The sequence below is a fragment of the Echinops telfairi genome, unplaced genomic scaffold, assembly GCF_000313985.2.
Source record: "Echinops telfairi isolate 266 unplaced genomic scaffold, ASM31398v2 ScPeMD7_70;HRSCAF=299, whole genome shotgun sequence".
In the NCBI taxonomy this organism is placed as follows: Eukaryota; Metazoa; Chordata; class Mammalia; order Afrosoricida; family Tenrecidae; genus Echinops; species Echinops telfairi.
In genome coordinates, this window is record NW_022103968.1 from 13,048,303 (window position 1) to 13,060,695 (window position 12,393).

The window sequence follows — 12,393 nt, forward strand, 5'->3', positions numbered from 1 at the left end:
TTTATGGTGGGGGTGGGGGGTCACCACAACATGAAGAACTGTATGAAAGGGTTGCCGTATTTAGGAAGGTTGAGAACCACTGCCTTAGAATGATCATCCTCAGAGATCAAAATCGCAGCATTTGCCCAAGCTCCAGGCTCAGCTGACCAGAGGGCAGGGTGAGGAAGGGTGGTGGACTGGAATTGTGAGCAGGGGGAGGACTTGAGGAAGGGATGTCACGCTGTGGGGGCGGCAATAGGCACAGACTGCAACAGAATGTGCACAGCTTGGTGAATGGAAGACGGATTTGTTCTGGAAAGCTCCACTCGATTCACGACACAATGTTTTTAGAAGATGTAGCACTGCCGTCTGCTCTCAAAGCGGAGGGGGGCCTTCGGTTTGCGCTACTTTGAGTTTCACAGAACACAGGTGAGACTTGCTTCTCAGTTTAGCATCCTTCCCCCCTCTCCCCCTTTCTGTCCTGGACTCAGGTGGGCCCTACGGATCCTTAGGAGTCGATTTTGAATTTGAGAAACTTCTGTGTAAAATATTCGGTGAAGATTTCATCGAGCAATTCAAGATCAAGCGCCCTGCAGCCTGGGTCGACTTAATGATCGCCTTCGAGTCTCGCAAGCGCGCGGCCGCCCCGGACCGAACGAACCCGCTGAACATCACCCTGCCCTTCTCCTTCATCGACTACTACAAGAAGTTCAGAGGGCACAGCGTGGAGCATGCCCTGCGGAAGAGCAAGTGAGCCAGGCTCCTGGGGCCGGAGGGAAGGAGGAAGGGGGTGGGCTGAAGCCCTCACATAGGAGAGGAGCATCCCCACGGGTGTATCCATTCCCCTTTCATTGGCATTTGCTTAGTTCCAGAACATCCCCCAAGTGTTTTCACGGACTTATTTCAGATCATCGAACGGGATCTTCCCACAGCTCTCAGGGGGGAGCTACAGCAGGTGGTGTGGGCCAGTTTGCTGAGAGCTGGCCAGCTTGTGGAGTGTTAGAGGGTGGACAGGAACCCAGTCCGTGTCTATTTATTGGGCTCCTTGTCTTTGGCAGTAGGCTTAGGCTTTCACTCCCCCAGGGGGATGGAGCCCTAGTGGCATAGTAGTTAAGCACTTGGTTGCTAACTCCAAGGTCAGTGGTTGGAAGCCACCAGCCACTGCGCTGGAGGAAGCTGTAGGAGTGTGTAGCCTTGGGAACCCTGTGCGGCAGGCAGTCCGACCGTGTTAGATTTGACTTACTAGTGATGGTTTGGTTTTCGGATCCCAGGGGAAGGTGAACCACAGCCGGAATTGAAGCTAGAAGAGGTGATATCTTTGCTTTTGAGCTAAGTGTCTGGGTCCTGGCAGTTCTAGGAATTTCCCAGGGTGCCTTGCTGCCCCGAGAGATGATGGCTGTGCAGAGAAACCCGGCCATTGCTCCAACACTCACCATCGCCTCTCCTTGTGCCGTGCTCCACAGTGTGGACTTCGTGAAGTGGTCCTCACAGGGGATGCTGAGGATGAGTCCAGATGCGATGAACGCCCTCTTCAAGCCCACCATCGACAGCATCGTGGAGCATCTCCGTGAGTATATACCCTGCAGGGCCCGGCCAGCTGGTGGCCAGGGTTCGGAATGGGCCCAGGCTTGAAAAGTCAGGTTGCTGGTGGCCCCAGGGCACAGCCAAAGATGACAGCTCCAATCATGACCTCCTTCCTAGCAGAGGCTTGGGGTCTCTCCTCTCAGGCAGCCTGTCCTCCCTCACCTGGGCTTTCAGGTGGGTTTCAAAGGAGAGCGGAAACTCAGGTGATTTTATCCTGGAGGGCGGATGAGGGTACATCAGAGCCTTTATTCCTATGAAATCATAGAAAGCTCCATTAAAACAAAAAATAAATAAAAATATAAAGCTCTATTTTCTCTACACACCCTCCATCTAGGTCTATATGTTTCCCCCTCGCTAACCCTCCCCCGAAAAATTCAATTTACACCAGGTCAGATGGTCAGTTTGGCCATCCCTGAGGGTTTCCGATTATGTTCCTTTGAAATATCCTTTGAGTTTGGGGAACACAGAGGGGGAAAGGGACAAGATCAGGGCTTCAGGGTGAATGGGGTCAGGTTTCCCAACAAAATTCCGATAGGATGGCCCTTGCTACCCTTGCAAAATGGACAGGAGCCCTGTCCAGATGGAAAAAACCAGAACAACAAAAACCACTTCGATGCAAATCCCCTGGCCCGCTCCTAGTCAGGGCAGTCTATTTTCCCTGTTCCCCGCCCTTCTTCACAAAAGCCGCTGTGATTGTCCTGCGTCCTTCGAGAAAGTCTGGGAAGATGATGCCTTTGAAATGCTCCAACCATTCGCCAGAGCCTTCTGGGCTGACCTCTGTGCCTGGACTTTAACTGGCCCAGCGGTCCTCTCAGAAGCTTCTGTGCTGGTTGGCTCTTCTTTCGAACGAAACCCAAGCAAGACCCAGCCGAGTGTGACCGAGAGAACAGGTCTGCAGTCATCCAGCTGTGAAAAAGGAGCCCTGGTGGCCTAGTGGTTGTGTGTGGGCTGCTGACTGACTGCGAGGTCAGCAGTTTGAAACCACCAGCTGCTCCCGGGGAGAAAGATGGTGCTTTCTACTCCCATAAAGAGTTACGGTCTTGGAAACTCACAGGGGCCATTATAGCCTTTCTTACAGGGACATGTTGAAACGGCACCAACTCAATGGCAACGAGTTTGGTTTGGGAGTTGTGAGAAAAAAAGGAGCCCTAGGGGTATAGTGGTTATGTGTTGTGCTGCTCACCACAAGGTCAATGGTTCTAAGCCACCAGTCACCCCTCTGGAGAAGATGAGGCTTTCTACTTTCATAAAGAGTTACAGTCTTGGAAACCGACGGGGGCAGTTCCACAGGGTTGCCGTCATCTGTCTTTTCGGAACTGGGAAAGCCGGAGCCCTGATTACTAGTAGGTTACACATGGGGCCGCCCCACGCTGCCAAGCTGTGGATTTCCCCACAGTGTGGTTGCAACCTCTGTGTACTAGGAGTGTCTTCCAGTTTAGAGAACACTGGCAGAGCCCCCTGCCCCCCAATTCCCCCTTTGCTAGGCTTCTGTCCAATTGGTTCCCTTGAAGGCTTCCCTTGGCTCAGGGGCAGGGAGCACCATGTCAAAAGAACTACCTCTCCCCGGCTGTGAGCAGGATGCCCTCAGGGAGTTCTCTCTGAGCTTTCCAGAGAGATCCTGATAGAGTTCTTGGAGGTGACCTTTGTGAACTTAGGGGCCCGGTGGTGAACATGGGTCCCTCCCCAGGCTTTTGAATCTCTCAAGCTCAGTCTTCAGCCATGAGTCATTGACCCGGACCAGATGCTAGCGAGGCAGTGCTGACTCTTGGTGCCCCCAGGTGTCCCAGAGGACAGCTGCATCCCATTGGGTTTTCACTGGCTGATTTCTTCCCAGAAGATCCATAGATCTCCAGGCCATTCTTCCTCGGCACCCCTGGATTAGCAGCCCAGGGGGGGGTCCATGAATCCTGAACCCATCATGTTCGCTGGCTGCCGAGCCGCTGTTCAGCCTGTCTCCGCCCGCCTGTGTCTCCGGTTCAAGGGGTCCTTTCCCTGTGGCTCTGTGCAGCTTGTAGACTGGGTTTTCAGCCCAGGTTCTTGTGGAGGGGCAGGCGTGATACCTTCTGAGCGCTTTATGAGCTGGGCTAGAATCCGGAAGTCCACCCTTTGCCCTAAAAGACAAAAACATCAAAATAAAACCCCAAGCACTGCCATCGAGCCAATTCTGACACATAGCAGTCCTGTAGGACTGGGGTAGAACTACCCCTGGGCGTTTCTGAGACTGTAACTGCTCATGGGAGTAGAAGGCCTCAACTTTCTCCTGAGGAGCTGGCTGGTGGTTTCGAACTGCCAACCTTGTGGTTAGCGGTGCACCACCACACTACCAACCAATCAGGGCTACAGCTCTGCAGAATTTCTGCCGCAGAGCTCGGACCAAGCCAGCCCTCCACCCTGCCGGCTTGCCCTTGGTAACAATGACCTCCTCCCTCCTTTTCCCTGCCAGGGGACCTGTTTCAGAAGGCTGAGGTGTCCACGGTCAAGTTCCTCTTCCTGGTGGGCGGCTTTGCGGAGGCACCCCTGCTGCAGCAGGCCGTGCAGGCCGCCTTCGGCGACAAGTGCCGCATCATCATCCCCCAGGACGTGGGCCTCACCATCCTCAAGGGCGCGGTCCTCTTCGGCCTGGACCCAGCCGTGATCAAGGTGCGGCGCTCGCCACTCACCTACGGGGTGGGCGTGCTCAACCGCTACGTGGAGGGCAAGCACCCTCCCGACAAGCTGCTGGTGAAGGACGGCACCCGCTGGTGCACCGACGTCTTCGACAGGTTCATCTCCGCCGACCAGTCCGTGGCCCTGGGCGAGCTGGTCAAGCGGAGCTACACCCCCGCCAAGCCCTCCCAGCTAGTGATCATCATCAACATCTACAGCTCGGAGCACGACAACGTCAGCTTCATCACCGACCCCGGCGTGAAGAAGTGCGGCACGCTGCGCCTGGATCTCACGGGCACCAGCAGCCCGGCAGTGCCGGCGCGCAGAGAGATCCAGACGCTCATGCAGTTCGGAGACACCGAAATCAAGGCTACAGCCATCGACATCACCACCTCAAAGAGCGTCCGAGTCGGCATCGACTTCTTGAATTACTAGCCAACCCCCCTCCCCACCCCCACCCCCAGCCCTGCACTCAGCTCAGGCTCACCTGTTACCTGCAGACCTGAATCCTCACCCTTCTTTCCCGACCTCAATCCTGCACACCACCCACCTGATTTCCACAGCCAAGATGAGGACAAGCAGGGCTAGATGGGCGGAGGCATTTGGAGGGCACCCAGAGGAGCGGGAGAGAGTGAACAGAACAGCAGCAGGCCCATTCAGCTTGGGGTTGGGGAGTAGGAATTCCTGGAGCCTGGGTGCACAGCTGTGGCATGGGTACAGGTGAGATAACCCCAGGGGAGCTGGTGATGGAGCTGGCCTGGAGCACAGCTCCACTGAGTGGGGCCCAGGTTGCCCTCCTGCAATCTTGCTGGATCTGAAACAGGGACCCTCACAGGGACCAGAGGAGATGCTTCACTTCTTTGAGACATCCCTCTTTCTACATGTTTGTTGGGGGGCTGACAGCTCATCCAAGATGCCACTCTGCAGTTCGTGGTTTTATGTTTTGTTTTTCCCCTATCACCATGTGATCAAAAGTGGGGCGCAGTGAGAAATTGGAGGGATTTTAGCTGCCTCCTCTGGGCCCTGTTTTAGGTTCTCATATTTAAATTCCAGATAGGTTCTGCGAAGAAGACCCTTAGACTAATCCCATAGGGTTCATGTGCGTGGTCAAGCTGGGGCCTCCACTTCTCAGCAGGGGAAACCTGGCGTTAGGTGGATACTCACTCGTAAGAGGAAGTCGGTATCAGTCAGAGCTGCTACTGGGCCACGGCTTATATGAGGCCGTGTCGTAATTCCCAGAAGGCACACCCTGGTTTCTGAATTCATAAGTAACTCTGGTCAACCTTGGAAGGGATTCTGCGGGAGAAGAGGAGGTGGCAATTTGCCAGGCTCACATCCCCAAGACCCAGGGTCTCGATGGTTCCTGGCTTTGAAGGTAGACATTTTTTAAACGAACTCCCTCCTCCCGCACACCCTCACTCCCCTAAGATCTGTGGCTTTTCAATTCCACATCTCAAAAGGGATATGGTGGTGAAACATGAGGCAGCTTCAGTGAGATGCTTCATTAAAATCTTCAGTTATTAAAACCTGTCAAAAACCTGCTTGTCAATGGATACTAATGAATCAAACCAGCTTAAAAATATATATGCGGATATTTTAAGGAGCCCTGGTGGCACTAGGGTAAGCTAACCACAGAGCTGTCCGTTCAAACCCACCGGCCACTCCAAGGGAGAAAGACAAGGCTTTCTGCTCCAGTAAAGACTGACAGCTTTGAAAACCCAAAGGAGCAGTTCTGTTCTGTCCTGTCAGGTTGCTGTGAGTCAGGTTCAATTCAATAGCAGTCAGGTTCAAATTGCATCAGACTTGCCTGGGTGTTGGTGAAACACAGGCATCTGGATCCTAACTAGGGTGTTATTAACTGAAGCCAAATCTTGGAGGGAGGGGTCTAGAATCTGCATTTTGTTGGATGCACCATAGGTGGTCCAACTGAAACTCTGGAATTGCTCGTTAGTTACTGTTGAAAGCTGAAGCGCAGGTGGCAGCCAGCATACCTGGCCTTCCCGTTGTTAGGGGTCCCACAAGGAGAGGGTTTGCATGTACAGAGTGTGCCCCCACACCTTGTCCCTTGGTGAATGGGGCTTGGCCCCTGCCTGGCTTGGGTCCTGGTACTTGTAACCCTTAGGAAGAGAATGATGGGAAGGAAAGGACCCTAGAATGGGGACTGAATTAAGAGCCAACAGTGCTCTGCAAAAACTCAGTCTTCTTGGTCTCCACCGTCCAGGAACCCTCTGGGGACAGAGTCATGGCTCTGACTCTCTGTCACTGTTTGATCTGTTCAGGGCTGTCTGTTCCCCTTGCTTGGCATCACATCTCTGGCATCTGCAAGAGTGAGTCGAGTCTGAGTGAATTGGCTTAGACTGCAAGTTGGATTTGCATGCCCGTGGTCATTGTTGCTCCTCAGGCTCTTGAACAGCCTTTGCCATTTCATTTGCGCACACCCGCTCTTCTTTCCCACGTCAGGTGCTGCAGAACTCTATACTAGAATGTGAAACACACCCACCTCCACTGGGTGAGAGCACGCTGCGTCTGGCACTCGGTAGCAGGCTTGCCTTCCTGCCGAGGCGCAAAGACGGCTTGCTCGTGGTCTCTCTCGTGCTGCCTGCTCTGCTTCACAAGCTAAATGCCCCGGGCTTTTCTCTGATGTTGCCAGCCATACTCGACAACTAGGCCTTTTTAAAAGTTCATTTACGAGTAATATAATTTTATGTACATACGATAGTAGAAGGCTGTACAGAATCTTTATTTCTACAAAGTGCTTTTCTTGTGTATATATCTATATGAAAAAAAAGGGAGCATGCTCTTGGATTCCGTTGATGACTGCTGCCCTTTGTGGTCCACGGTCCTGTTTCTTCATAGGGGAGCCTTGGCATCATGGTGATGCACTGGGATGCTGCGATCCGAAAGATCAGTGGTTCGAAACCACCAGCTACTCCGAGGGAGAAAGTTGGGGCTTTCTACTCCCCGTAAAGAGTTACAGAGAAATCCACTGGAGCGGTTCCACCCTGCCGTGGAGGGTCTCTATGAGTCGGCATCGACTCAATGGCAGTGGAAGTTTTTTTTTTATTTCTTCATTTTCCATTGGTCTCAACACCAAGCGATGTGGACTGGTTCTCTGAGGCTGAGTTATAGAAGGAGGTGCTGAGGGTCTGAAATCTCTTTGAACAAATGGCCATCTGAGTCGACCGCCTCCCCAAAGGTTCACAGTGCTATTTAAAGGAACGCAAGGAGGGGTGGGTTCTCCTGTCCAGCCTGAGAGCCAGCTTCTGGTGCTGTAAGCAGTGTAACAGTGCAAAAAACCCTACCAAGCCCCTCGTTGCCTTTCAGCAGGGCAGTCCGCTTCCTCTCTGGGGTGGGGACCACTGCTCCCCACCACGCATGATGCTTTCAGTACGCTAGGGCCCAAGGAAGGATATGAGGGGTACAGACACCCAGCTTTTCTGCCAGATTCTACGTGAGTAATGTAGTGAAGCTTCCCCCCTCCCCGAACCCCCCCATGTCTTGAGAATACCTCCTTCTCTCCCCCTCCTGCTTAAATGATCTGGTTGAATTCTGCAGTGTTGGCAAATAGAGGGTTAAGAGGGTGGTGATTTTATTGGACTTTCTTCTTCTTACCCAAGCAATACAAGCCCAATAGTCAGAACTCCTGAAAGGAAGCCCCCAAATATATCTCCCCTGCCCATCGCAGTGTTGTAGCCTAATATACTGGGGCACATTTTCTTATCTTAGAGGGTTTCTAGAATAGTCTTGACTATTGCCCCCGAGGTCCTTACCATGCGATGTTCATGTCTTCAAGGGTTTCCTCTGTAACTGCCCTCTCTTTCTGCACACTCACACTGTGATACACGCTGACTGACGGGTTACAGCGACAGGAAAGAGGAAGGAACATACAAGATGGCTAAGATGCGTCCAGATGTTAGAGCCTGCCCCACCCTTAGATTGTTATGTAGATCAAATTTTAGCTTTTAGAGTCCAGGCCTGGTGACTTGCCAGGGTAGCAAAGAATCGCATGCACCCATATAAGCGGGAGTCAAAATGCATCAGTAGCCGAAGACCGAATTTTACCTTGCCGAGATGTTAATAGCTGTGAGTTAAGCTGCATTAAGTTGTGCTGAGGAATGACCTAAGTGAACGACGAGTATCAACGTTCTTCTTGTCCACCTCGTCACACCTCTCATCTGCGTGGACAACGGAACGCTCTTCCACAATCTCAGCCATCGGCCATCAGCTCTTGTTCACAGGACTTCGCAGCCATTCACGACGGGGCAGGATTGTATCTGCTAACTCTACACGAATAAAGCAAAACTCTGGATCTCTTGTGTCTCATGTGTATGTATGTGTGCGTGTGTACATAGACCTGTGGATTCATAAATGGAATTATAGCCTCTGGATTCCTAAATGGGATTACAGAGAACTCCCCTCTACCCATGTCAGGTGAGAATTCATTTTCAGACCATTTCCTGAAACCTCATCAACAGTCATCCCAACATGACTGGGACCTTCCTTCGATGGAAACCAAGTCTCCATTAATGTCCCCTGAGCCCCTTTCCTTTCCAAGCTAGAAGCAGTCCAGCTGGAGAGAAGGTCAGTAAGTGAGGGCAGGCAGAGGCAACTTTACTGCATCCAGAGGAGGGTCATTAAACATGCAGACGGCTTGAGACTTCTGGCTCTCTCATGAGCACACACACCTGACTGGCCAGATCTGGGGGTTTAGGCGAGGCTCTACTGGCATCACCCCCCAGAGTTGACTCTAGAAACTTCTGGAAGGCCCAGCAGGTTCTAGATAGGGTCCATTGAATTGCTAGCTCCACCAGCCAGCCTGCATGTAAAGTTCACTTTTCAGGGTCAACTTCCAGGAGTCAGGGAAAGAGTGGGGAATGTATTACCAACTTATAAACTCAAAACTCAGTGCCATTGAGTGGATTCATTCAGTGACCCTGTAGGACAGAGTAGAATTGCCCCTGTAGGTTTCTGAGATGGTAACTCTTTATGGGAGTAGAAAGTCTAATCTTTCTCCCAAGCAGTGACTGGTGGTTTCGAACAGCTGACCATGCAGTCAGCAGCCCAGCTCATAAGCCACTGCACCAGGAGGCCTCCTCCACAGGTGTGTAAGGGAGGCCCAGGAGATCATCAATACAGCCAACAATGTCCACCTTGCCCCAAACAAGCAGTTCCCGCCATCATATTAGGAGTGAGCTAAATAAATGTCAAACCAGACAGGGCAGGTGATGTTTACCATTGATCGTTTTGTATGGCTCGAGAATGATGGTATAAATGTCCAAGTGGCCTTTGGCAGGAAAAAAGTTTCCCTGTCCCTGTTGTAGGGCTGTCTCAAGGGCCATTCATAATATGTGGTAGTCTGGGTTGACTAAAGAAACAAATTCATAGACACTCATATGTGTATAAGAAAGAGCTTTATATACAAGAACAGTTGAATATTGAGAAAATATCCCAGCCCAGTCCAGATCAAGTCCATGAGTCCAATATTAGCCCATATGTCCGATACCAATCTATAAAGCCCCCTACAGACTCATGAAACACATGCAATGACACCAAATGCAGGAAGATCACAGGCCAGTGGGTGGGAAGTCTTATGAATCCAGTGGCCCTGTAAGCATCTCAGCACTGGCAGGAGTCTCCACGTGGCTTCTCCAGCTCCAGAGGTCTGGCTCCATCAGCCTCTCTCCATGTGTCTTCTCCCCAGGTATGTCTTGTAGGGGGTCTCCTTTTGTCCCACCTCCAGGGAGCTATTTATCTCCTGCGCCTCCAAATGAGGTCATCAAGCTGCCATCTGATTGATAGGCTAGACTCCACCCCTTCACTCTGAATCCTCAAATTGATACCACATTAGGTAACTACCACACCATATGTTCAAAAGGAGCCTGGTGGTGCAAAGGTTAAATGGTGGGCCACTCACCCAGAAATTGACCTTCACATTCCTCAGAGCAGCTCAACTTGTAAAAGCCCTAACAACCTACCCCTATCAACACTGACCCCAAAACTTCTGCCACCAGGTCAGTTCTGGTACATAGCCCACTGCCTCTAGCCAACTCCAACCCCTAGCCATCCTGTGCAGGGTCTCCAGGCCTGTACATCTGTACGGGAGCAGAGAGTCTCATCTTTCTCCCCAGGAGCAGCTGGGGGATTTGAACCACCAACTGCAATTAGCAGCCCAACGCTTAACCTACAGGGCCACCAGGGCTGGGGAAACCCCCAGTAGGCCATTCTGCTGCTGAAAGGTGACTTGTCAGTCCCTAATAATCTGGTCTGCACAAGGACAGCTTTGTGACTCTCAACCAATGAGCTGAGGCTCAGGTCCCCCTCCTGAGGAGGAGGGGAAAGAACCCAGATGTCTGGGGTTGACTCAGACTCAAGAGCGACCCCATGTGCTTCAGAGCAGAACTGCACCTTCTTGGGGTTTCAGTGGCTGAACCCAGGAGGCATCATGGGGTGGATTCAGAGCACTCGGCAGCCAAGCAGTAACCTATGCACCACCCAACGACTCAGTCCCTGCCCCCCATCCCCAGCTTCCATCAATGATGGGCTCTGGTGCTTAGAGGGGCGTGGACTGTGCCCCTGCCCCCAGTGGGCGCATTGCACCTTTTCTGCCTCGGTCCCTTGCCTCTCGAACATCCCCAAAGGCCATCTTTCCCCCCCTAGGAGGGGTTGTTAAGAAGCCCAGGAAGGTGAGGGACACAAACCACCTCTGCCCCACCCTGCTCCCCAGCCCCACCCCACTCCTTTCCCAACCCTGGCTGGGGTGGGGGCGGGAGGAGAAAGGCCTTTTTAAGCAGCAAGCCAGGCCCTGGCCACCTGAGTTTCCCCATCAGTTACAATGACTGATTCCCCGGGGGTGGAGGGGGGCTTGTAGTGAGGTGAGGGTGTTGGAGAAATACGCTAGAGACTAAATATTTGCACGGAGGTGGCATGGGGGCAGGGAGGCGCGTCCCTCTCCCAACCCCCACCAGCCTCTCTCCTCCCAGCTCCCAACGCCCCTGCCCACCAGCAGCTCTGGGTTTAGAGCCAGGCTACAGGGAAGAGAGGGTGTGGCCTCAGGAGGCCGAGGGGTGGGGGTTGTGGTTTCAGCTCACGCCCCGCCCCCCAGCGGTGAGCTCACAAAGGACCGCCCGTGGGGCGGGGTGGGACAGAGGAGGTAGCCGGACACCCAGGGTCACAGTCGGAAGGCCCAGGTGAGCCACTGTGGGGCGGCAGGGGTCAGGGAGTGGGGGCAGGGTAGGAGGGACCGGACCCATGCCAGTGTCTTCTGACCTCCCGACACCTCCAGACAGACACCCCACCAGCGCCCCATGCAGGCCCAGTGAGCGTCACACCTGTGGGAAACACTCCTGCATCCCAGGGTTAGCGCTCAGCGTCCAGGACGCCTTCCCTGCTGCCTTCGGTCGGATTCAGTCTGAGTGGAGTCGCAGCCATCCTACGGGACAGAGGGGAACCCTGTCCACCGCTGTCATCTTTACCGGGCGGACTGACTTTCCTTCCTCTTGGGTGCGCCGACTGGCCCGTGGCTTTGCCTTACTGACCTTTCCATTAGCTGCTAATTGCTTACCCACGGCGCCACCTGGACTCCTTTCAGACCCCCTTATCCAATCCAAACCACCTGCCATAGAGGCTATGCGGACTCTTAGGGCGATTTTAAGGTTTATAGGGCTCCTGACCCCAAGCAGGCCGCCTCATCTTTCTCCAGGGGAAGCAGAGCTGCTGATGGTTCTGAACTGTGGACGCTGCCCACTGCTTCCCTGACAACATCCTTTATGAATTCTCAAAGGAGTTGCCTCTCTGCGCCCTCTTTTGTCTCATCTGCAAAGTGAGGCCTGGAATCTGGAACAAGAATGGCCCTGCAGGGCAGTCCTGGAGACTCTCCTTGTCAACAGTGTCCTGCACATGGAAAAATGTCTGCCACCATCTCTCTTCTCCTCTGGAGACAGCTCTGCGAGTACTAGGTGTCAGGCCCTCGAGGGGACTCAATGAGCTAGTGCACACAGTGCCTTTAGAGAACCTTCCCCCGTAGGCAAGTGGCCAGCAGGTACTTAGGGAGTGAGTTGGGACTGATTGGAAGGAGCCCTGAAGCCTTCTAATGGAAAGGCGGGGGTTCCAACCCAGCTGCCACTCTGCAGGAGGGAGGAGTACAGCCTAGGAGACCCTCGGTCCAGTTGTACTCTGTCCTGCAGG

General features: G+C 53.2%; 2 protein-coding genes across 2 annotated transcripts in view; both read left to right on the forward strand.

The window, feature by feature from the left end:
• HSPA12A (heat shock protein family A (Hsp70) member 12A) overlaps positions 1-8,518 on the forward strand; it is a 163,073-nt gene extending 154,555 nt beyond the window's left edge. Inside the window, exons 11-13 of the mRNA XM_045291412.1 lie at positions 471-729; positions 1,443-1,546; positions 4,007-8,518. Of these exons, the coding sequence (XP_045147347.1) occupies positions 471-729; positions 1,443-1,546; positions 4,007-4,644 (1,001 nt within the window). The 3' untranslated portion in view covers positions 4,645-8,518. The remainder of the gene's footprint in view (positions 1-470; positions 730-1,442; positions 1,547-4,006) is intronic.
• CUNH10orf82 (chromosome unknown C10orf82 homolog) overlaps positions 4,920-12,393 on the forward strand; it is a 15,423-nt gene continuing 7,949 nt past the window's right edge. The window contains exon 1 of the mRNA XM_030886012.2: positions 4,920-4,929. Within this exon, the coding sequence (XP_030741872.1) occupies positions 4,920-4,929 (10 nt within the window). The remainder of the gene's footprint in view (positions 4,930-12,393) is intronic.